The 24,103-nt window shown below is 60.0% G+C and overlaps 1 protein-coding gene across 3 annotated transcripts; it reads right to left on the reverse strand.

Annotated features, from left to right (window-relative positions):
• Positions 1–719: 719 nt before the first annotated feature.
• ZMYM3 (zinc finger MYM-type containing 3) lies at positions 720–23,838 on the reverse strand. Of its 3 annotated transcripts, none has more exons than XM_072981360.2 (25): positions 23,634–23,838; positions 19,864–20,746; positions 19,338–19,381; positions 18,943–19,015; positions 17,776–18,070; positions 17,330–17,507; positions 16,640–16,852; positions 16,316–16,466; positions 15,824–15,939; positions 14,265–14,351; positions 13,523–13,673; positions 13,032–13,204; positions 11,112–11,277; positions 10,229–10,287; positions 9,564–9,729; positions 8,930–9,045; positions 8,651–8,825; positions 6,653–6,799; positions 6,432–6,535; positions 5,749–5,917; positions 5,471–5,622; positions 4,246–4,360; positions 3,676–3,930; positions 3,424–3,541; positions 720–1,938 (listed from the first exon to the last, which is right to left on the reverse strand). In XM_072981360.2, exons 2-25 carry the CDS (start codon positions 20,726–20,728, stop codon positions 1,737–1,739), a joined length of 4,290 nt encoding a protein of 1,429 aa, XP_072837461.2. In that variant the 5' UTR covers positions 20,729–20,746; positions 23,634–23,838; the 3' UTR covers positions 720–1,736. The 3 variants fall into 3 exon arrangements, with proteins under 3 accessions (XP_072837461.2, XP_072837460.2, XP_072837462.2); XM_072981359.2 differs by lacking the exon at positions 23,634–23,838 and adding an exon at positions 22,986–23,338; XM_072981361.2 differs by lacking the exon at positions 23,634–23,838 and adding an exon at positions 21,304–22,486.
• Positions 23,839–24,103: the final 265 nt, after the last annotated feature.

Here is a 24,103-nt window from a genome sequence, read left to right on the forward strand (position 1 = left end):
GTTCGGCTCGCCCTCCTCGCCCGAGTCCCAGAAGACCCTCAACCTTCCCCCCCTGCCCCTCCTCGGAGGCAGCTGAACATGAGCGGATCGCATCAGCCTGCAGCCCAGATGGCGAGCCCCGTGCCCAAGGACCTTGGCAGGGCAGACAGATTGGGCTGAAGGCCTCTCCCGCTGCCCCTTCCTTGCTCCTCTGATCCTTCGGCACAGAACGGCTCGCTCCAACCCAAAGAAACCCAAGCAGGCAAGCAGCGCACAAGCTTCAGGGAGGATGGGGGGGGGGTGTGCCCTGTGGCTTGGGCAGGTCTTGTAGAACCTACTGCCCCCTAGTGGCCAGGAGGTGAGAGGCACCACCTCTGGAACACGGCATGGAGTGTACAGCTAACCCACCTCAGCTGGAGGGAGAGCTTCCTCTCTCTCTGGAGAGAAAGGCAGGGAAAAAATTAATTAATTTGGAGTAAGGCTTCCAGTTCCCCCCACCCCACCCCTGCTCAACTGGCTCAGCCACAATTTTACTGCTAAAAACGAACTCTTGCAAAGTAAGGGGCTGGGGGTGCTGCTGGGTCCAGGGGGCTATGAGGAAATGGCAAGATGCTGTGGGGGGGAGGGAGGGAGGGGGGGCAGCACCTCCTGGGGTGCAGAGGCAGGAGGAGCCCTCCCTTCCTTTTCCCTCCCTGCCCCCCCTCCCCACTTATTGGAAGGAGAGGGACAGACACTGCAGGGCAGGTTTTGTGCCTTTATTTGAAATGCATGATTTCCCGAAAGATGGGTCAGCAAGGGAGGTGGGGCGGCGAGGGCGGGTCCTAACGCCCCAGTATCACTACAAACGACAAGACCCGCAAACTGGCTCACTGGCGACAAGGACACAACGGGGATTGGGGGGGGGCTTGGGCCAGAACAATATATACAGGCTCAATAAGACGGGCACCACCAGCACCACCACCACCACCAGCAGCCACAGCGCGGAGAGGTTGACGCAACACACACAGACGGGGATGGCAGAGGGGAGATGCCGGAGGACCTCTGGCCCCGGGTGGCAGAGAGAGCGAGAGCCTGGGGTGGCCAGGCAGGGCGTCAGGGAAGCCGGGCGGAAGAGGCTCCCGGTGGGTCTTTCGGAGCCCGCCCCGCCATCCCCAACCTGCAAGGGAGGAGATAGAAGAAAGGACACCAACCATTGGGGTCAAGGAAAGAGGGCCTCCCCAAGGAAAGAGCGCAGGTGGGGCAGAGGGGGGGCCCTGCAGGAGCCCCACGCAGGAGGACATGTGCACAATGGGCCCCCCTTCCCACGCATTATGTCAATCCTGAAGGGGCTTCAGCCCACCAAAAGGGACCCCCTCGGCCCCTGCTACAGAACCTCTGCCATCTCTCTCCCTCCCCCCCCAAAAAAAGAGCCTCCCGCTATGCTTCCCCAGCTTGGCCTCATCCGTCTTGTGCTACGTGGGCCAGAGGGGGTGGGGTGGGGGGGCAAGCAGGCAGGCAGGCACTCCGAGGCAGCAACAAAGAGAGGGAGAAGGGTGCCCAGTGGGGGGGGGAACCTCCTCTCGGGGGAACCGTTCACTAGCGCATAGTGGGAAGAGTCCTACGGGCTCATCACAACCCGGATGGGGAAGGGGCAAGGTGCCCCACACTCTCTCCGCCCCTTCCTCGGCCCCCCCACCCCCCAGATGTCCCCCAACGACCGGCCGGCAGGATTGCGACACAGCCGCACAGTCTCCGCTCCGGGAAGGCCAGAGCAGCGCTCAGTCCATGTCGTCGTCCAGCCCCCCACCCCCGCGGCTGTGCTCCTCGTAGATCTCGCGCACGGCCAGAATCCGGTTCAGCATGCTCTCCAGCATGCTCTTGTCCATCGGGATCACCGAGTACCACAGGGGCGACTCCGCGATGCACGACCGCTCCGGCTGCAAGTAGAAGACGTCGTTCCGGCTGCGAAGACTCTCGGGGCTTTGGGCGAGACGGAAGGAAGGAAGGAAGGAAGGAAAAGAAAGCAGGAAGGAAGGAAGGAAGGAAGGAAGGAAGGAAGGAAGGAAGGAAGGAAGGAAGGAAGGAAGGAGGAAGACGATGAGGCTGGGGCTGGGACACACACACACACACACACACACACACACACACACCTCGGGCAGGGAGGAGGGCTCCGCCACCTCTCGCCAGCCACCTCGGATTCAGTGCCCAGGCGGCAGCCGAGAGAGGAGGGCAGGGAGGTCTGAGAACGGCTCCCCCGCCCTTGACCTCGCCTGCTTGCAGGAGCTCTGCAGGGCCGGGCCGGGCCGGGCCCCAGACGGGAAGCCGCCTCCAGGGAGGGGCAGGAAAGAATCCCGCCTGGAAAACCCGGACACCGTACGGGTGCCGGCTGGACTCAATGCAGCTGGACCGAGGGTCTGACTCTGCCGAAGGCAGCCAGCTTCCCCTACACCTCCCCGAAGGAACCCCCCTATGGTCCCTGAACAAACCATTTCGGGGTGGTGGGGGGAGTGGCTGCCTCTGTGCCCAACCTGTGTGTTCTCCCACCCAGCGCTCCTGCCCGGTTTGGCTCCTGAGTCCTTCCTACCCTTCAAAGTCACACACACACAAAAGGAGCACATCTGTTTCAGCCATCCCAATTCCCCATTAAAAGAGAACTTGACCCTAGCCGCAGGGTGGATCTGCGTGGTTGCCTCTGTGGGGTCCCCCTCCCTCCTTATCTGCCCCACAAGTAAGGACTTGGGGGTGACTGGGTGGGGCCTGTCCCTTTCTGGTCACATGACCAGCATTCTCAAAGGAGGACCCGTCTCCTTCCATTTGTAGCCTTAACAGGCTTTTCATCTTAGAACGGCCGAGCTGGAAGGGATCCTCTAGAGAGCATCGGTTCCATCCCCTGACAAGGAGGCCCAGTGGGGGGAATCCACAGCCAGGCTAGAGGTGCCCTTTTAAGCAGAAAAAATGTGATGACATTAAGGTGGGCTATTTAGGAATGTAAAAATTAGGTATCTAAAAGAGCCATCATAGTATCAGCACAATTAAACGGATTAGATCTCTACCACAGTATCTTACTCTATTAGAGCCACCTTGAACACACCTGATCCTGCCTGATTTCAGAAGCTGAGCAAGGCCAGGCCTGGCTCGTCCTTGGAGACTGCCAGGGAATCCCAGGGGTCTTTTCAAAGAGAGCTAGGAAAGGACCCCGCTGGGAAACCCTCCAAGCCAGCCCCACCCCCGGGGAAGATCTTGGGATAGAGGGACGGAATTACTACCCACTCTACAGAAGGCAGCTTTCTCAGCTCCTCCTATCAGGATATTTCTGAGCCTATAGCATGTACCACATTAACCGAGAGCTAGTTTTGTTTCAGCCGGTTAAGTTCCCAACTGCCACAGCCATGCAAACAGGCTCTGATCCCAAGCCACCCCCCCAAATCACCCCCCCCAAATCGCCCCCCTGGCCCAGGCGCTCACCATTTGGAAAGATAGAACTCGTAGAACTTGACCGGGCACCGCAGGGGGTTCATCCGATTCTCTCGCTGCTCCAAGACGGGCACCTCCTCCTCCCGCTTCCGCTTGCCGAGGCTGCCGTCTGGCGGGGAGAAAGGTGGGCGGGTGGGTGAGGCAGGCTGGGGGCTCGGCCTTGGGGGGGCAGAACGGGTGGGCAAACCACAATGGGGTGGGGAGTGAGATGGGGGGGTGGGGGCTGCAGAGAGCGTGCCCTACCTCGCGCCTTCCGGTGCCGCAGGGGAGCGTAGTAGCGGATGCTCACCACCTTGGTGGTGCCGCGCGGGGTGGTGCACTTGCGGGACTGCCGCACGACGTTGGTGAAGGAGAGCTGCATGTGCTCCTCCGCTGTCTGCAGCCCAAAGAACTTGGTGTTGAAGAACATGAGGGTGTTGAGGAGCACGAAGGGGGAGTAGACGCCCAGCTGCTTGCACTCCCAGAGGTGCTCCTCTTCCACCCGGGAGAAGACCGCGCCTGCAAGAAAAACACGCCCCAGGCCCCCTTCGGTCACTGGGGAGCCCCAAGGCAGCGGGCGGGCAAGGGGGGGGGGAAGAGCCCTCCACCAGGGGCTCCCGAAACAGAGCCGCCAACAGAGGCTTCCACAAAGCAACAGGGAACCGGGGGGGGGCGCTTTCCTGTTGGCATCCCTCCACCCCACACTCGGCAAGGCCCGGCCTGTCCAGCAGGACTTTATGAATAGTTCGTGGCCAAAGGAAAGGTCCTCCGAGGACCTCGTCAGGAGAGCCATGCTCTCTCCCCCCCCCTCCTGGCCCCCCCAACCCCACATACTATTAGGCAGGATCGTAGGCTGCCAGCCGCTCAGCGTCTTGTTGAGCTCCTGGACAAAGGTCAGATAGTAGAGGTCCGTGAAGATGTTCACCATCCGGTTGTTCTCCAGCAGATACTGGAGGAGGGAAACGGGTCAGGGTTGGTGGTAAGAAAGGAAACACAAAGACACACACAGAGAGAGACCCCTCTGCCCCCCACTCAGATTCCGAGGTGGGGGGACGTCTGGCTGCCCACAGGGCCCGTTTTTTCAACACTCAGCCCTTCAGAGGCACAAATCCAGTTTAGCATAAACCGCCACCCGCTTTCAGCTTTCATGAACTACAACTAAGAGCCTCGGGGCGCAGGGGTTAAACCGCTGTACTGCAGCCAAAACTGCTCACGACCCGGGGTTCAATCCCAGGGAGCTGGCTCAAGGTTGACTCGGCCTTCTGTCCTTCCGAGGTCGGGAAAATGAGTACCCAGCTCGCGGGGGGGGGGGCAATGTGTAGCCTGCATAATTAACTTGTAAACCGCCCAGAGAGTGCTTGAAGCGCTATGGGGCGGTATATAAGCAGCAGGCTTTGCTTTTTGCTTTGCTTTTACAATCCGTTCCCTACTGGCATCGTGGGAGAGGAGGTGGTCATTCCTCACTCAGAAGAAGAGCCCCAGGAGTTCAGAACCCACCCACTGAGAGTGGAATGGGTCACCTCGGGAGGCAGGGGACTCTCCTTTGCTGGAGGTTATGAGACAGAGGCCTGGCCTCCCTCCGTCTGGGATGATCCCGCACCCTCTGCAAGGAAGGTCCTCGGGGCCCCTTTTCCAACGCGGCCATTCTACAAGTCCACCATTCCTCTGAAGCACAGAGTACACAGCTGGTAACCATGACACACCATCAGGTCAATTCCTGCAGGTGTTGTGGCCTTGGTCCAGCGAAGGAGCGCCAGGGCAGAGGCAAGGGGGCCTTAAAATCCCCTCCCCATGGATTCCCCCCCCCCAAACGTACCGTGCTTGCCCACTTGCCTCCGTCTGCTCTGAGACGGAACGGCCCTTCTGTTGCGCCGCAACAACAGGGCTGACCCCATGAAAGGCAGCCAAGCCCTCCTGGGCAAAACCCTTCCTCCGCCCCTGGGAAGAGACTCGGGCGGGAGGCAGGGGGCACCAGAAGGGAGACGAGAGGACGGCCGTCTTTCGGCCGCACTGCTGCCGGGATGATGGGGGAGCCGGTCTGCCACCAGAGGTTGCTCACCTGCTGTATGCCAAGGCAGAGGTAATAGATGCTGTCCGGCTCGTAGCGCTCCCCGTTGGGCCGAGTGATCTCTTTGACAAACTGGGCCAGCCCGTAATTCAGCTCTGCGGCCGTGCATGCCAGGATGTCCTCTTTGATGCGCATGGGCTTGGCTGTGGGACCGGGACAGCGTTAGGCCTGGGAGCCGGGGGGGGGCACCCACCGGCCTCCCGATTCCTCCCCACCCACCCCCTGGCAGCCCGGCCTTGCGCTGCCCTTCCTGAACCCGCCGCACTTACGGCCGAAGCGCAGCTCGTCCCCCTTGCTGGTTTCCCCGCCGGCATACTTGGCCTGCACCCAGCTCTTCCAGGCGTTCACGCCGTAGGAGTAGTTGAGGGCGGTGCAGGTGGGCTGGCTGCTCATGGAGTCCCGCGAGCAGCTCTCCGAGAGCACCAGGCGCTTCTGGCCCTGTTTGGCAACAAGGAGGAGGAGGAAGAGGAGGAGGAGGACGGGAAGGTGAATGGCCCGCGGAGCCGGACGCTTCCCAACAGACAGGGATAGAAAGAGGGAGAACCGGGGAGCCCAAACCCCCAGCACCGATTGCCTAAATGACAGAGGCCTGCCGGACGGCTTTGTTTCCACGTCCACACATGCAGGCAAGCACACAGAGAGTAAGGCTGGCAGACCTTCCTTTTACAGCATTAGGGGGGGGGGGAGAGAAACATCCTTGCAGCAGGTCATCCTCCCCCCCCCCCAAGTCTTCACAGGCAGGAACCGCTCCCTTCTAGCCAACGCTTCTTCTGGCTGCCTGGTGAGCTCAGAGCCAGGGTCTCCACGGGGCGGCCTTCACAGAGGCCATTCTAGCCAGGTCCCCTCCTGTCCTGACAAGCCGTGTCCAATCCATAGTGCCACGGGCAAGTGCCACGCCGTGCCCCATTGGAGGAGGGCACCTACAGGTCCCCGAGTCAAGCCACGCCCTCACCTTGCGGATGGCTCGAGGCAAGTCTTGGTCAGCGGAGACGTCTTCCGGGCCCACCAGGCCACAGTCGAAGAGGAAGTCCACGCTGGGGTTAATGTCCAAGGGGTCTGGGGAGGGAGGGGGGGAGGGAGGGGAGGAAGCCATTGTGGTCAGTGCAGGGAGATGGGAGGCTCCTCCTTCTGGCTCCCTGCCCGCCCGTCACGCCCAACTGCCTTGGCCCTTACTTTTGGGAAAGTCGGCTTCCAAATCCTGGCCCGGCTCATCCAGGACGTTTGCCATCTTCACGGCCATGGCCAGCACATCGTCTCGGGCCGGCCCGAAGAGGTCGCAGTCCTCCAGGAGGCCTTCGGCGCTCTGATTGCTCACCAGGTCTGCGAGGACAAAAGGCATCAGCCCGGCCCCTCCGGCTCTAACCAGCACCGGAGACGGGAAGGAGGGCCTTCCCCCCCCCAGACCCGAGAAAGGGCCCCGAGGCCGAATGGAGAAGAAGAACACCCCCCTTCCGGCTGTGTTCTTCCGCGGAAGAGCGAGCGCGTCCCTGCCAGGCAAGAGGGAGCAGCTGTGCCCCCCCCACGCACGCCCCACCTGGGCCCCTACACCCAAAAGCATGGGGGTGGCAAGGATGCGGGCGTGCAGAGGAATCGGAACCTCACTAGGCAACTGTGGTCACGCCTGTCCATCATGGTGAGCTCAAGGGCAGGAGCCTATGAGAGGACAGGAGGGGCGGAACCAAAAAGACAGTTATCGACAGTTGGCAGCTAGAGAGGAGAGTTGGGAAAAAGGGAACTGATTGAATGGAGAAAGTGAAAACAGAGATCGGAAAGTTGGAATGCTAGAGTTGATAGGGAAAGAGTTCAAAAGAATAGAGAATAAATAGATAGTCAAAGAATATTGCAACAGTGAATAAATACACCTACAAAGCAACGTGAAATGATATTTAAAGAATACTCCTAAACATCTGTGATTTTCTCCTGTGAATTGCATAACATCTGTAATATCAATAAATCTGTTGTATTGGCAGCACGTGTCTAAGATACCTATTTGGTATTGAGTGAATAATACCTGGTGGCAGCGTGAAGTGAGGAAACGCATCCAGAGGGTGGACTTGGGTTTAAGGAAAACAAACAAAGGACACTGGATGGACGCCACAGCAACCTCCAAGCCAGGGAGAGAAAGAGAGAGAGAGAGAAAGATGGGCAAGAGAGAAAGAAGGGTGAAGAAGGAAGAGGGGTGGGGTGAGGAAGTCTTGCACAACCCCCTCCCCTTTTCGCTTGGACCCTGGTCGACCAGACCAGATGGGTGGGATATAAATAAAATAAATAAATGAATAAACAATGGCATATTATGAGCCATATAATGAGCCTCGTGGCGCAGTGGTTAAAACGCTGTACTGCAGCTAAACTGTGCTCACGACCTGGGGTTCAAATCCCAGGTAGCCGGCTCAAGGTTGACTCAGCCTTCCATCCTCCCGAGGTCGGTAAAATGAGTACCCAGCTCGCTGGGGGGGGGGGCAATGTGTGTGGGGGGGCAATGTGTAGCCTGTATAATGAAATTGTAAACTGCCCGGAGAGTGCTTGTAGTACTATGGGGCGGTATATAAGTCCAAAAATAAATAAATAAATAAATAAATAAATAAATAAATAAATAAATAAATAAATAAATAAATAAATAAATAAATAAATAAAGAAAGAAAGAAAGAAAGAAAGAAAGAAAGAAAGAAAGAAAGAAAGAAAGAAAGAAAGAAAGAAATATGGCCGCTGGGGTGTTAGCTACCATGAAAGGTGGCCCTATGGCTGCCAAAGGTTCATCATTCCTGCAGGCATAGAAATCCCCCACCCTTCCTTCTGGAGGCCCAGGCAGCAGCACGCTGAGAGCCAGAGCAGAAGGAGCTCTTTGGAGAGGCCTCCTGGGCCTGTAATCCCCACCACGACCAGCACCACGTCGTCCTTTCCTTCCTTTCTCTTGACTTTTCCTTTCCGGCAAAAAGCCGCAAGCGTTTCGCAAGCAAGACTGCGCGGACCAGAAACATCCAGGGCTGCTCTGCCTTCGTGTGGTCAGAGGCAGGCGGTGCGGGACGTGGAGGTGCCTCTGGGTCGCTGGCAAAGCGCACCTCCCTCCCAGACCCCTTCCTTCCTCTCTAGCCGGCTGGGAGGCAGCCAGAGAGTTGCAGTCCCCGCTCTGGCACCGCCGGCCGAGCAGGAAGGGACTCCCTCTGGACCTACCGCAAAGGTCCGACGAGGCTTTGTCCAGCTCCTCGGCTTCCGCAATCATTTCCGCCATGGCGAGGATGTCGGCCTCCAGGGGATTGGAGGGGATTTTCACCTTCAGCTCCTCGATGGTCTCCACGATCTTCTCCGTGCTCTCCAGGGTGGTGGGCAAGAACATTGGCACAGGGACCTCGAAGAGAGGAGGGGAGGAGGCGTCAGAGGGGCGAGACGCCCAAGACGGCAGAGTTGCCCAGGAAGAGGGAAGGGACCTGGCCGGCCGTGCAGCCCACTTACCGGGACAGGCATGGAGAAAGGCACAGGGACCTTCTGGCAGTACATGTTCATCGGCACAGGCACAAAGATGGGCACAGGGATCGGCAGCACCACCACCTGGGGCTTCCAGTCGTCCTCTGGCGGGGAGAAAGGGGGGGCATCCATCAGGCGGGGCGGTTCCTGTCCCCTCAAGACATCCAAAGAGCAGAGGGGGCAGAGAGGCTCCCTCCCAAGCCCCCCGACCCCACACACGGCTCCCTCCCGACCAGCCTGTTCCCCTCAAGCAGCGAGCAGAAGCAGGTCCCCCTGGGCGGCACGTCCCACATATGGGTGGAAACATAGAGGGGGCCAGATGGGAAAAAATGACACACACACCCCCGCTGAAAGAGGACAAAAGCAGGGAAGGCTCTGGCCGGGGGTTGTCAGTGTGACACCTGTGGAGCCCGCTGGCCATCCGGGGAAAGCTCTAGGTGGACACTTTCTGGGACCCCCAGCTCTCCTCTGCGGGCTCTTTCGCCTAACATGAGATGTAGTCCGGACAGTCCTCGGGAGAAAGGGCGGCTCTCCCTAAGAAAAGAGAGGTGGCCGCCCAAGGGCCACCCGCCGAGCCTCGTGACCCCAAGGCGACGATGGCCCCTCCCTCGTACTCCCCTACCTGTCTGACACCCCTTGGACTTCATTTCGATCTTGCAGGAAACCCCCCGGTTCTGCATCAGGGGCTTGCACATGGCGGCCTTGTTCTTGCGCGGGGTGGCCGGCTGAGACGGCGCAGGAGGGGCGGCAGCTGGGGTTGTTGAGGCAGAGCTGTTCTTGGCAGGCACCTGGGCACAGATCCGCACCGGGAGAGACGTGTCAGCAGTTGGAGCAACCACCCTCCGGCCTCCTCCCCCTCCCTCCTCCTGTGCACGCCATGCAGCAGTTCAAGAAAGGCATGGGGGGGGCAGGTAGAGTGTGCCAAGTCTCAGACCCTTCAGCCAGGATGGCTGCTGGGAACGGCCCTCCAAGAAAGAAAGAAAGAAACAGAGAGGGAGGGAGGAAGGGAGGGAGGGAGGAAGGAAGGAAGGACTTTTTAAAAACCACAACCGCTTCCCCCCCACCCCCACCCCAGACTGGGGGGCCCTGGGCTGGTGCAGGACCACCAAGAGACCCCAGATTCCTTCCGCAGCTCTCAGCTCATGCCCCTGAAAGATACCACCTCCACCTGGCTTCCTTTTCTGGCCTCCAAGCCAGACCCGACCACCCCAGTTGAGGGTCTTTGATTGCAACAGACACAGGGCTGCTTGAAGGCCACCACAAAGCGAGGCCGGTGGGACTGCTCACCGTGTTGGTCTCTGCTTTCTGGGGCGCTGAGGACGGCTGCTTGGGCTCCGGGTTCTGACCTGCAAGAGAGAAGAAAAGGGGGGGGAGGATGAGTTCCCCCTTTCCAGGTGAGGACCATGTTCTGAATGCAGGAGGCCTCGTCGGGCAGCTGTGGCACAGGTTATATCTGCACAACAGTTGTCGCCGTCGGCAGTTACACATGCAGGAGAGCAGAAAGGAAGAAATACATTTCTCCCCCAAGGGACAAAGCTTTTCCCCACCCACCCCCGACTACAGTTCCCACAGTTCTGCCCTGCCGACAAGGGCAGAGACCATGCGGGTTGGGGATCGCGTGAGTTGTAGTCCATAAAACTAACAGGCTCAGCCTCCGGCCCTGACAGCGGAGGGTTGTTCCTCGATGGGCAAGTGAGTGGGATTGGGTGGGGCGCGCCAGGAAGAGGGGAAAGAAGCCCCCCCAAAGGCCTCCCCAGAGGAAGAGGGAGGCACTGCAGGAAGGCTGCCCTGGCCCCTTCCCCAGCCCTGGCCGGGACCTCCTCCCCATTTCAGCCCAAGGAGGGTCTTCCGGCTTCCCTCCCTCCCGAGGCCGGTCTGCTTTCACTGGGGATTTTGGGGCAGAGGCACAGGGAGGTGAGCTAGCTATCCACAGGCGGGGTGGCCGCCCACTCCTGGCCCCGTCGTCCGTGGGACCCTCTGCTGGAGAAGGCAGCCGCCTCGTGGAGTCCCATCTCGGAGCTTCCCTGCAAAGGCAGCTCCAGAACGGCTTCTTCTTGGCTGACCCACAAAACCCGAGAGGTTGACGAGACCCACAATACACCCCCCTGTCCCACCCACCCCCGGGGTCATGCCCTGGAAGGCCCCTGTCGGAACCCCTCCGGCGACTCACTGTTCAGGAGGCTCTCGGGCCCCTTCTGGGTGTCCAGGTTGGGCTGGTTCTGTTGGTTGTAGAACCGGAGCAGACACTGCTGGTTGCAGAAGTGTTTGATTTGTCCTCGCCAATGGATGGTTTCCAGCAGCTTCCCCTGGCGTTTGCAGGCGTGGCATCGGGCCGCCTGAAAGCCACAGCAGGGGGGAAAAAGAACGGAATTAGACGGTTCCATCAAAGCCAAATTCCCAGGAAGCACGGAATCCTGCCTTCAGGCAGGGAAACTCCTAAGAACAAGCTTCTAGATCTTTGACAGCTGTGATGATGAGGATGAGTTGTTATATCAAGATGCACACTTTTAGTTAACGATTCCAAGACGAGAGGGGCACCTCCTTTAAGCGCCTTGCTACTGATTCTGGAACTGGCCGGGTCGCTCAGTGGTTTAGGCACCTGGCCGTGGAGCCAGAGGCTGGGAGTCCAATCCCCCACGGAGCCTTCCGTGGGTAGAGGCAGTGGGAGTAGCCTTGGGCCGGCAGTACAGTCCCCCGCGCACCCCCGGAGGAAGAGAAGCCCCGTCTGACTGTCCTCTGCCTGGAAAGTCCTGAAAAAGGGTCGCCATCCGTCAGAGATGTGACAGCACATGGCGAAGATTTTTACAAGAATCTGGACCACTGGAATAGGCAGCTATGGGGCTCAGGGTGCAAAGGGGGACAGGCAGCATTCCTGCCAGCCCTAGGCTTTCTGTCCCACGCAACCCCATGAGCTCCAGCTCAACTGCCTGCTTTTCAAGTCTCCCTCAACTTTTTTCTTTTTAAGTTCTTTCGCATTTTTGCAAACATCACTACTGGGAGGAGGGGGAGGAGAACTCTCTGGGTGATGGGAAGACCTCCGCTGGGAGGCCATGGAGGAAATTGCAGAATACCAGCTGGAAAAAGAACTAGATTTGGTGGACAGAGTGCCTGAAGAACTATGGCTGGAGGCCCGTAACATTGTACAGGAGGCAGCAACTAAAACCATCCCAAAGAAAAGGAAATGCAAGAAAGCAAAGTGGCTGTCCAACGAGGCCTTACAAATAGCAGAGAGGAGAAGGGAAACAAAATGCAAGGGAGATAGGGAAAGTTACAGAAAACTGAATGCAGACTTCCAAAGAATACTTTGGCCATCTCATGAGAAGAGAAGACTCCCTAGAAAAGCCCCTGATGTTGGGAAAGTGTGAAGGCAAGAGGAGAAGAAAGGGACGACAGAGGACGAGATGGATGGACAGGTCATCGAAGTGACCAACATGAATTTGACCCAATCCGGGAGGCAGTGGAAGACAGGAGGACCTGGCATGTGCTCTGGTCCATGGGGTTGAAAAGAGTCCGACACGACTTAACGACGAAACAACAAAGTTGGAAAGGACGAGTCACCTTGTCCAACCTGGTGCCAACAGGGAAGCCACAGCTTCCGCACCCCGGACGGACAGATGTCAATCCAAGCCCAGTTTGAGGCCCTCTCATTGCAAAACCTCAGATGAAGAGGCACGGAACCGTTCCTCACAGACAGGGCTCAGTTTCCAGGTCCTTCGTCAACTTCTGGATAACCTAACCAGTTTCTGGTGCCCTTTGGGACCTGACGCTCAAAGCATCCTCCCTGGATGACCTCAGGGCAGGTCTCTCCTGGGCCAAGAGCTGCAGGGAGCCCGCTCATCTCCATCTGTGCTGGGGATCCGCCCCTGCATTTATTCCCCAGGAACGAGACCCTGTTCATGCAGCGGCTTCTCCCGCTTTTGGCCCAACGTGCAGGGAAGATGCACCAGTGCGGCCAAATTGTCTCTCTTCGGGAGGGTAAGCCGCCGCGCAAGCCAAGGCAGGGGAGACGGGCTGCTTTCCAGCAGGGAGAGCCACCGCCCCAGCCCCAGGCTTCCCAATGCTGGGGGGGGGGGGACGGTGCCGGACTGACCTTGTAGTACCAGAGCAGGTATTTGCTCTTGCAGTCTTCGCTGCAGAAGTCCCAGGTGCTGCCCTCGAGCTGCTCCGTCACGGCCCGCTGGCACGTCTGCGAGCAGTAGGTGCAGGTGATGCAGCAAAGTCCCAGGTTCTTCGTGAAGTCCTGCTTGTATAAGAGCACGCAACCTACGGAGAGAGATATCCGGGGTGAAGAAGCCTTCCCAGGGAGGAGTGGGGCGGGGTGGGGCTCTGCAGCCCCCAAACAGAGAACTCAAGAGGAATGGCCCTACCCAGCAACACCAAGGTGCCCACTGGCAACCCTGCCCCCCCAGGGGTGGGGGCCGGCCACCGTTCGCTTCTCTGGTCCAAAGCAGAATCTGCCCCCCCCCCGGTTCAGCCCGGTCCTGGCTCTTCCGGGCTCTGCACAAGAACCCGCCTCCTGGCAAAGGTTCCTCCCTGGGATCCCCACTCCCCCCCCCTCTGACCCCACCCGGGCGGGGGTACCTTCACTGCAGAAGTTCTTCTCCACCCCGGAGAAGCGGATCTTCTCGTGGAGCAGCTTCTCCTGCTTGCAGTATTCGCACTGGGAGACCACCCCTCGCAGCCGCTTGAAGTCCTCACAGCAGTCCCGGCAGCAGAACTGGTAGACCTTGTCCTGTGGGGGGGGGGAAGGGGGGAAGGGGGGAAGGGGGGAAGGAGGGGGGTGTAAGAAGAGGCGGGCCGCTCCCGCCAGCCGTCAGGGCAAGGCAGGGACAGGCGGGCCTGCGGCCGGGGGGGGGGTGAGCCCCCCCTGAGTTCACAGGAGCCCCCCCTTCAGGAACACAACCCCTGGTGGAGGGGCTTCCCCTCTGTGTGGCACAGCCCCTGTGGCATCTGGGCACACACAGACAGACAGAAAGACAGCCAGGTCCGCTGTGGGCACGGCCCACGTGGAATTTCTGGGGCTGTCATCAGCCCAGCCCGCCAGGGGCCAGCCTGCCCTCCGAAAAGCAGCCAGCTGTCTTGTGGCTCCTTAAAGACGACCCGAGCTTAGCGGGCAGGCAAGCACTCTGGGAGCCTGCAGCCCTCCTGCTTCCCAGGCGTCTCGTGAACGGGAGCCCCAGGTGTGAGGATGCCATACAAGAGAGACCTCTCCAGGGGCCACGAGGCTCTGGGTGGCTCTCCCTGCAAGAGACTGCCGGAGACCCGGCCTTCCCGAGCCCTTCCTTCCTTCCACCCCTCTGCTCCCCTCCTCCAGCCCCCTCACCTGCCAATCCAGGATCTCGGGCTTCTCGGTGAAGAGGCTGTGGCAGGAATGGCATGTCAGGTGGACGCCACCTTCTGGGCTGGTGCGCTGCATTTTGAGGGAAGGGGAAGAGATTCAGAAGGGGACACAGGACGGACTCTGCCCCTCGCGGCCCGTCCGCCTCAACCTGCCCGGCCTCGGGAGGACTTGCCCAACGCAACCGTGATGACGGCACACACGCTCCAAGCTGTTTTCTGGCTGACCCTCCATTCTGGCCCCCCTGCCTCCAGGCCCCCCTCTTCTGCTGCAGGGTCTCTCTAAATAGTCCTCCGGCAGCCCACCGCCCAGCTTTGCCCCGAGCCCTCCTCCACCCCCAGGCAGGCCCTCAGCGCCCTCCTTCCCATGCCCACAACCCACTGGTGGGAGACCCTCCCCTCCCGCAGGGCCCTCCTTTTCCCCACCCCTGAGGGTTGACTGCATCCTGTGGCACTAAGGGGGGGCAGTCCTTGGCTCAGCAGGCAGGTGCCCTGCCCAGTGTCTTCTCCCAGGGCACATCCAGCTGCTGCAGCTGCTCCTGGGAGGGGGGGAAGAACACGTTTTGGCCAGGGACAAGGGCCGTACAAGAGCATCGTTCTGCGAGTAGAATAAATTATGCAAATCACACAAATGTTAATTTGACTGATTTATTGGATAGTAGACACAAACTCTCTTCGGCATCAGCAGAAGTAGAAACAGTTTTATTTGAGACAACAACCCCCACGATAGAGTCAACATTATAGATAGATAGATAAATAGATAGATAGATCAATAAGCTATGGATGAGATGCACAGGCCTCGTTTTCACCCAACTGACTGCCCGGCCGCCCGCCCACCTTCCCTCTATGGCCACTGGCTGGGTTTCTGAAACCTCAGCATGTTCACAGACATTCAGCCTTCGGAGGGAGAAGGGTTGGCCACACAATACTGGAATACAGAGCGACTGTCGGTGAGGACAGAGGCCGGAAACCTCACAGAGGGCCAAAGGGCAGGAAGGGAGGGACGTGTGCCCTCTGGACAGCCAGGAAAATCTGGAGCTTGGGTGGCAAGGCAGCAGGTGACCCACAAAACAAAAGGGCAAACGTTCGCTCACACCCACCCACACGCCAGGGGAAGGAGCGAGAAGATGTGGGCACCTCTCACTGAGATGAGAAGGCAAATTGAAACCGCTGGCCAGAGGTGTCGTGACTCTTGCCCATGACAATAAAGATGGCGGATAGGGGGTCTTGGCAAGCAACGTACACCCACAAAAAGCAGCAGGCAGACCCTTCTGCCTTGGCCAACAGAACCCTCATGACACCGCCTTCCGCCTTAAGTGCTTTTAGCAAACCCGGCCTTCACCACTGAAAGTTTTTTCTCAGCAAACAACAAGAGCTATGAGCGTTCCCCACCCCTCCCGCCCAACCCATCTGAAAACGAAAACAGAGAGAGAGAGAAAGACTTTTCAGGAGTCTGATGGGTGCACCAGACCGCAGCCATGCAGAAAACCCAGGCTCCTGGGATGGGTCCCGTCACTGTGACGGTGGCAGAGCCTCCGTATGTACCTGGAATTTGGTCCAGCAGCTGGGGCTGCAGAACTGGTACACCACCTGCTCGTTCTTGTTGTAGTAGGAGATCTCGGTGATGGTCTTCCGGCAGAAGCTGCAAGGCCGAGGGGGTCCTGCGGGGGGTGGGGGTCGGGGGGGGGAGAAGAGGAAAGGCAGTGAGAAGAACCAAGGAAACAAAGGCACTGACTCTTCTTGAGAAGCCTCATGGCTGCCCCATGGCCTGCTGTTCCTCCAGAACCAGGAATGCTGCGAGAAGAACGGCCAGCACCCAGAAACCTGACTGACCGCGATGCTTATCCAGGCACAGAGGGAGACGTGGGCCTGGAAGGCTAACAGTCCTCAGAGCAGAGAGATGGCTAGCTCTCTCGCTCTCTCTCACGCACACGCACACACACACTATCCTGTCCCCCACTGAAACTGGCCTGGCACCAGCCAAAGGACCCAGGAAGGGGGGGGGTGAGACAGAGAGAGAGAGAGCTGCTCCTTTACCTGTCAGGCCGGCCTGCTTGACTTTGAATGAGGTGGTGCAGCAAACAGAGCAGAAGAGGCTCAACTTGCCGTTCCGGTCTTTGTGGGACATCATGTCGAAGTTCTTGCAAAGGGTCTTGCACCACATGCACTGGTAGACCCGAGTGTTTTTCTGCAGAGACAAGGCGGAGGGCCACCTGCTTTTCAGCCGGGGATGCCAGATCAACACCCACGGGGCAGCTGCAAACCTCCCGGGAACGTTCCCGTTTTGGTTTCAGAACCCTAGAATCCCCCCCATGCTCTCCCCCCCGTCCGCCGCAGGCTCGCCTTCTGCCAACGCCTCACCTTCTTGTAGTTGTTGAGGCAGGTGGTGTTGCAGAAGCGCTTCTGCTGGCCCTCGTGGAAGAGGTACTCCAGCGGCAGCCCCTTGTTGTACAGGTAGAGACCGCACTGGTCGCAACAGTTGGTCTTCAGCCCCTTGGTGGCCCGGAACTTGGTGAAACAGGCGTCGCTGCAGAGCCGGTGGACCACGTTCCCGTTGCTGACCTCGTGCTGGATCTGGGGGGCAGAGCCAAGGGGTCAGACTGCCCCCCAAGAAGGAGGAGCCCTCCTCCCACCTCAAGCAATGCTGCCCACCCTCCATGAAGAAGGCAGGGTTGGGCTTCCAGAGGGCAACCCCCACCCCAGATGCTGCCCCCTCTCCGTGCATAGAAGCTACCTCTACAAACAGCAGGCCTTTTGCTTCTGTCACAGTGGGAATCGAGTTCTCGGACAGCGACGGGCAGGAGCTTAGAAGGGAATCAGGGTCAACCCCTAGCCTCTCTCTCCTTCCCCAAGCCTGACCCTCTTTGGAAAGGGGCCTCTTTCAGAGGCTAAACCTAGGAAAACCCTTCGCAGGCCAATGAGCTATTCATTCCCCCATCAACAGCCTTTCCCAGAGGCACTCTTGCAAGTTGTTATGAAAGCTGTGGGATATTGGTGGGGAGTCTCCTCTTTCCCCCCCCCACTTCTGCCTTTGAGAGTCCACAGGCTCACCTCTCCAGCTTTGTAGCACACGCTGCAGCGGATTGTGTCCGTGGCCTCTGCGGCCTGCGGGGCCGGCTTCTGTTGCTGGGCTTCGTAGAGCGAGAGGCAGGCGGACGAGCAGAATTCGTGGAAAGAGCTGCCCGAGCCCACTTGGGCCACCACGGAGTCCTTGGTGTTCCAGATCTCCCTGCAGAGGGCAGGAAGGGGCCGCTCAGACCGGAGCTGGCCAAGAGGGGGCTTCTGCCCCTGCCCCAGAAGGGAGGCCGCAGAAGCTGGGGGCGACGGGGGAAGGCGGCGGGGGGGGGAGCCACAAAGGGGGGAGGTGGGGGCAGGCGCGGCAGCAGAGGGGAGCTGCCCCCCCCCAGAGCAACCAGGCACGGGGACGGATAAAAAAAGGCAGAAGGGAGGGAGGCCAGCCGGCCAGGGAGCCAGCCCCCCCCCACCCGAACACCTACTTTTTGCAAAAGGTGCAGGTCTTCTTGCTGAGCGGCCTCTTGGAGTAAGTGGTGAGGCAAGAGCTGGAGCAGAAGAGCTGGGGGAGCCCCTTGCGCTGGTAGGCGGTCTGGCCCTTCTGCAGGGGGGTCCGGCAGTTGGCACACGTCATCTTGGCGACGGTGGAGCGGGCGGCTCGTTGCGCCATCTGGTTGCGCAGAGACATGCGGGTCGTGCGGCGGGGCGTGCGGGAAGGAACAAAGTCCTCGTCGTTGGGGTCATCCACCATCGCGTCGGAATCCTCATCAGAGACAGGAACTGGGAGAGGCAAGAGACAGTAAGCACCGGGCACAGGGAAGCACAGAGGCAGGAAAGCCGGGTGGGCTGCGGGTGGGGTGGTGCAGCCAAGCGGAGAGGGCTGTGGCTCAAGAAGAGAGACTCCACGCCTTCACTCCCTTCTTACTAGGTTTTTACTCATCTTCATCATCTCAGGAAGGGACCCTCTGGATCATCCAATCCAGCCTGTTAAGGAGGCGCAGTGGGGAACTGAACTCTTAACCTCGGGCTCTGCAGCCAAATACCTAAACCCCTGAGCTGTCCAGCAGTTACGCCAGGCTTCCACGAAAAATCTCAGGGAGAGCATGCACAATGTGGAGTGTTTTAGGAAAAAAAACAAGGAACATCTCAGAAATATACGAGAGAGCGTCGTTTGTACACAGAGGCTTCAAGGTTCCATCCCTGGCAGCAGCATCCTCAATTAAAGTGATCCGGGAGCAGTGATGTAAAAAAGAGCCTACTTGAGGCCTCAGAGAAGCATAAGGCCAGGTATGGCAGGTACGGTGGGGGTTCTGGGTGACTCTTTGGTCTGATGGAGCGTCACAAAGTCTCCTACCTCATGGCCACCGGTGAACCCCTCTCACTCCCAGTGGGCCATTTCCCCCACTGGACTGACAACCTGCCAGCCGAGGCAGACAGGACGTTCCTTCCTACTGGGTCCATCTGTGTCGGTGACCAACAGTGCTTGGCCACAACTGTGGCTCTCCAGGGGTTCGAGTGGGATTCCTTCCTAGCTCAACCGGCACTGCGCGATCCTGGACACTTCCTGGTCTCCCAACGTTGCTTAGCTTCTGAAACCTGATGAGATCAGGAGCATTCAGGGCGGTGAAGCAGGACACAGCAAGACCACTTACTGCTCTCTGAGGAGTTCACGATCTCTGGCCGGTTCACCTCTGCTCTCCTGGCCCGCTCGCTCCTCTTCGGCTCCTAGAAGACACCAAGGATTCATCACGGCTACAGCCTGGGGAGGGCCTGACTCTGTTCTTGTTTACTCCAAGGCAGGCACACTCGGGGGAAGCCCTGCCTGTGTGTGGTTGTCCACACACACTGACGCATAAGAAGAATAGAGAGAAAAGGGAAAGGGGTGGAAGGGACGCAAAGCAGAGGACTTCAAGCCTGAGCCCTGGGGGGGGGGTTGTTTCTCTTCCTTTTCTAAAAGAAGGCAAGGCACCCAACGGGTTGAAGGGTTGGCAAGGATGTTAACAGAGAGACATCTCAATCAACGCGCTCCCCTCACCCGCTGCCTTACCTTTACCACCGGCTGCTCGTTCCCCTTGGCGTCAGGGCCTTCCCCTACAAAACAAGCACAAAAGAGACCCAACAGCTGACTGTGGTGCTCTCGAAAGGACCGGGAACGGGACAGGTCCATTCTGTGTCGTAAAACCCTAGCCAGGAACTGGGCAAAAGAAAAGGGCTGCTCCAAAGCCACCAGCGAGCCAACGGCATGCAAAGGCCACTGGACATCCAGGGCGGATGTGGCTGGGCCGGAAAAGTGTCTTCACAAAAAAGCAGGGCCTTCGGTGAGCCCCGTGGTCTCCCTTGTTCGGGCTGGGGAAGGAGCCCTAGAAGGAAGCCTCGGGAGGAAACGGGGAAGAGGCTGGCTCTGCAAACCGAGCAAGAGGGTGAGCTGGTCACAAAGACTACCTGGGAGGAAGGCGCCCTGCCACCGCCAATGGGTGCACAAACGGAGAGGAGGTGGACCCCTTCCCCCCCCTCCGTTCACTCTCCCTCTCTCAGCCCCTCGGAGGGGAGGGCCTCTGGCTCTGCCTACCCACCTGGAACGGGGGCTGGTGGCTCAGTCTCTTGTGCTTTAGGCTTGGCCGGCTCCTTCGAAAGGGAGTCAGAGCCCTCCTTCTCGGCCTCCGCGGGACTCCCCGTCCCCGGCGTGGCACTGGGAATGCTATTGCAGGCCGCCTCGTTCCCTTCCTCCGAGGATGCCGCCTCTTCGTCCTTCCGCACTGGGGAGCTCTTCCTGGGAGATTTCAAGCGAACTTTCTTAGCTGGCCGCTGGCCTGTTGGTGAACTGCTGGGCGAGGCCGCCGCTGCCGCCGCTTCTTGCAAAGGGGGCGTGCTGCTCACCTCCACCACGTCTGGGGACTCCACCACGTGGCTGTCCGGGAGGGAGGCTGTGCTCAGGGCCCCGTCCTCTTTAGGGCCCCCAGAGTCTGTTTTTGGTGCACTTTCCTCCGCCCACGTTTCCGGCACAAGAGCTTCTGTTCCGGATGCAGCTGGGTCCCCAGGCCCAGCCTCCGGGTCCTCAGAACCACGGGCCTGGTACAGGCTATCCACGTTCTCAGCCTTCTCCAAAATCACCACATCCTCCTCTTTGTCCACGTGATCCAGGAGGCTGGGCTTCTCTGAAACATCCAGGGCGCCAGGCTTGTCCAGGGCCAGGCTGTCAGGCTTCCTTAGCTCGTCGGCTTTCACCAAGGCGAGATCCACGTCTCCCTCCGAAGGGGCTCTCTTGGGCTCTTCCCACTCCATCTCTTGGCTCGGGAGAGCTGAGCCTTGTGGGATCGATGCCGTCTGGGAGGCCAGAAGATCCTCACCAAACTCCATCTCTGCAGGGAGATCACCAATCAGGGGCTTATCAGGCAGAGACAGAGGCCCCAAGGAGCCAGGAAATTCACTGGAATCCATTCAGAAAACGGCCAATAACTAGGAACAAAAGGAGGGAAAGAGAAAACCGTGTGAGCACACGAACTCCCTTGAGGGCAGAAGCAGGCGTGGGGCGCCTTGTTGTCCCCTCAACGCTTCTGGACGGTAGCTCCTGTGAATTCCTCATGGTTTCCAACAAGGGCTGAGCCTGGTGGGAGTTGTAAGCCAACACTACCTTGTGGGCCACTCCGTTTCCTGATTGTGATAAAGGTCTATTGCTTCTCTGAAGAGTCAGATCAGCAAATAATATAACTTTAATAAACAAGGCTAAACCGAATGGGAACCTTAAGAACCAGCTGAGAGAGATCTTCGAAAACACACACACACACACAATGCATCAGAAGTGAACTAAGTGTCAAATCTCTGACTTGTCCTGGACCTAAGATAAAACTGATTCCCTTATGACAAAAACCGGTAACCAGTTTAAAAGAATAAGAAGAATTTTTTTAAAAAAATAGACTCTCCCACACGAGCTTGACCCATCTTCCTCCCCTTTGGCAACCCATTTTTAAAGACTGGGGGTGGCCCTACAGAGGTCTTTAGTCTGAAACTCTCACCAGCTTTATCCAGCGTAGCCAAGGGTGAGGGGCGGTGGGAGTTCGTCCAGTCCTGCTACCTTCGAACAGCCGAACGCTCCTTGCTTGTCTGGGGCACAAAGCAAGGCTTAGCCTCACTCAAGCATTGCATCCCCTCCCTCTCTACCCCCCCCCCATGCTTTCCCACATCAGTACCTACAAGCAGGCATCCCAGTATTGAAGGACCACCATCTCTTCTCCCAAATCCCAACCTGCCTCATTACAAATCACTCAGTTCCTCATGGAGACCTGCAGGCCCATCTATGTTCAAAGATCCGTCTCCCTGCTTTGAGCATGTGCTTGTAGAGGCCTTTTTCCTGATCAAAGAGTCTGAAAAATTACTCTCTTTTTGGCCTACAGTGTTCCAGATCTAGCAGCCAACATGTGGATTTCTGTTGAACCTGTGGTTCTGCTGGCTTGGTCTAGACCCTGCAGTTCTAGACCGAAAAAGGAACTAACCGCCAGCCGTTTCTTGCTACCCTCTAGAGCCCCGACCAGCTTCCCTGCTTGCAGATCTCCCCTCAACACGGCTGGTCCCACCTATCACCAGCTTCTTCTGCCTGCTCTCTTCTCTTGTCCAACAGACCTCAATTTGCCAGACGGTAGGAACCACTGCCCCCCCCATCTAAGCGTCAGAGGAGATGTGGCCTGGCCCATCCCAGAATGAGCAAAGAGTTGACAAGATAGCCTGCAAGACTCCTTCCAGTGGACCCAACCAAGAAGCTTCTCCTCATTGATTAGTGACTACCAGGACTCTCCGCCCAGTGCAAGGCAATCCCAGGCCTGCTTCTCTGCAGATCCCTCTCCCTTCTCCCCGCACCTGGCTCCAACCACTGCGACACCTGGATGAGGTTCTCCCTCCTTTCTCCTTTCCACAGCCCAGAAGGATTACCTTTCCTATGGGGCACCCACCCACCATCACCCTTCTGTCCAGTTTAGGGAAGAGTTCCAGGGGAAGTCTGGACTGGCGCCCACCCCCCCAAAAAGCTCCTCTCCATGCAACAAGTCCCTTCAGGATCCTTCCACCCCAATGGCAAGGCAGGCCCGCTCCCCAGGGGAGACCCGGGCCCCTATTCCTCAAGCCCTTGCAGGCTCCTTCTTTCTCCCCAGGGCAGACCCGCCTTGCTCTGCCAGGGCAGGCCGCCCCCCTTTCCCCTCCCCTCCCCTCCCCTCCCCTCCCCCAGGACCCCTCCTCTCCTTGGCCCCAAGAGGTCCCTGCAGGATTCCTTCCTTCCTTCCTTCCTTCCTTCGTTCCTTCCCTCGCAGTCCTGGCCAAGCTCCCCGGTGGGTCTTCCCGCCTCCCCCCCCCGCCCCGCCTGGGACCCCTCCTCCCGGGACCCCTAAGTCTCTGCAGGAGCCCTCCGGGGCCCTCTGCCCCTCCCCCCCCTCCGACCTGGCCAGGTGAGAGTCTGGGGGGGGGTCCAGGTGAGAGCCCCGCCCAGATTTCGGCCCCGCCCCCAGCCCAGCACAAGTACCTGCAGGACGCCTCCCTCCGGCGCGGGCCAATCCCCACTGGCCCCGCCCCTGGCCCCGCCCCCCGCCACCACCCCCGCTCGGGCCCCGCCCCCTCATGAGGTCCCCGCCGCCGAGGAGCCCCTCCCCCTCCGGGCCCACGATGGCCGCCCCCTCAGCCCCGCCCGCCCGCCCGCCCGGCCCCCCCTCACCTGCCTGCCCACCCCCGGCTCGAGTTCCGCCCGCCACGACGGGGGCCACGACGGTCTCCCGGCGCCCCGCTTCGCCTTCGCCGCCGCCGCCCGGCCCTTGGCCCCGCCGAGGTTGGGGCGCCTGCTGCGGCCCCTTTAAATGGAGGCGCCGCTCGGAGCCCTCAGCGCGCCGCAGCCCGAGCGAGGGGGGAGGCCGGGGAGGCTCCCCATTGGCCCTGGCCGAGCCAGGGCGGCGCAGCCATTGGCTGCCGGCGCTCGAGCCCGGGGCCCCGATTGGCTGCGGCGCGCAGGGGGCTCGCGAGACTGGCCGCCGATCGGCCCGGCGGCGAGCAAAACCTGGCCCGGATCGACCCGTACGGAGCGGGAGGGCCAGGCGGAAAACCCGGGCCGGAGCGCGGCGCAACGGAGCGGCGCGGCGCCGGGTGGGGGAAGGGCGGCCGGGGGGGCGGAGGGGAGGTAAGGAGGGGGAACGGGACGGGCCAGTGCCTCTTTCTCCAACCCCCAAACCCCCACCCCAGCCTTCGGTTCCCCCCCGCCTACCCCCCCCGGGCGGCGGTTCCCCCCCCCAAATCCAGGGAGGGGTCCCAAGGGCAGAAGGCGCCCCCCCGGGGAAGGGGCTCCCGCTGCCCCCCCCCGGCGCCTCCTCACCTCTTCTCCCCCACGGGGACGGGGGCGCGGGCGGGCGGGCGGAGGGACGGACGGGGGCGCCTCCCGATCAGCCTTGCCGCCGCCGCTGCTGCAGCCGCCGGAGCGTCTCCCCGGGGCGGCCAGTGACGGAGCGAGCGCGCGGCCAGGGTGGGGCGGACACGGGGCAGCACGGGCACCGCCCCCGGGAGGCACGGGGGGGCCGCCCGGCAGAGCCCCCTCCCCTCTCCTCCCCCCCCCCGCGCTGAAGGGCCGGACCGCCCCCGTGCGACGCCCCGAAAGGGAAGGAGGGGCCCCCCCACCCCCCCAGCACCGCCCCTTGGGGGGTGGGGGTCCCGCATGCATCTCCCCCACACACACACACACACACCGTGGAAAACCTCCAGGGCCTCCTCCCCCCCCCCCGCAGAGGGAACTCAGGCCGGGCTGCCCCCCTCCCCCGCAGAAATGCCAGAAAGAACAGGCCGAAGTGC

This window comes from Pogona vitticeps, chromosome 11 (assembly GCF_051106095.1).
Source record: "Pogona vitticeps strain Pit_001003342236 chromosome 11, PviZW2.1, whole genome shotgun sequence".
NCBI lineage: Eukaryota > Metazoa > Chordata > Lepidosauria > Squamata > Agamidae > Pogona > Pogona vitticeps.

What these genes read in the sequence shown, in the direction of transcription:
- ZMYM3 (XM_072981360.2), bottom strand. Translation starts at nt 20,728, where the DNA reads ATGGATTCCAGTGAATTTCCTGGCTCCTTGGGGCCTCTGTCTCTGCCT. An exon ending in GCCCGAGAGCCTCCTGAACA is followed by an intron (nt 10,288 to 11,111) that starts GTGAGTCGCCGG and finishes TCTCTCTTGCAG; the next exon opens with GTCAGAACCCGGAGCCCAAG. An exon ending in GCCTACGATCCTGCCTAATA is followed by an intron (nt 3,931 to 4,245) that starts GTATGTGGGGTT and finishes TTTTTCTTGCAG; the next exon opens with GCGCGGTCTTCTCCCGGGTG.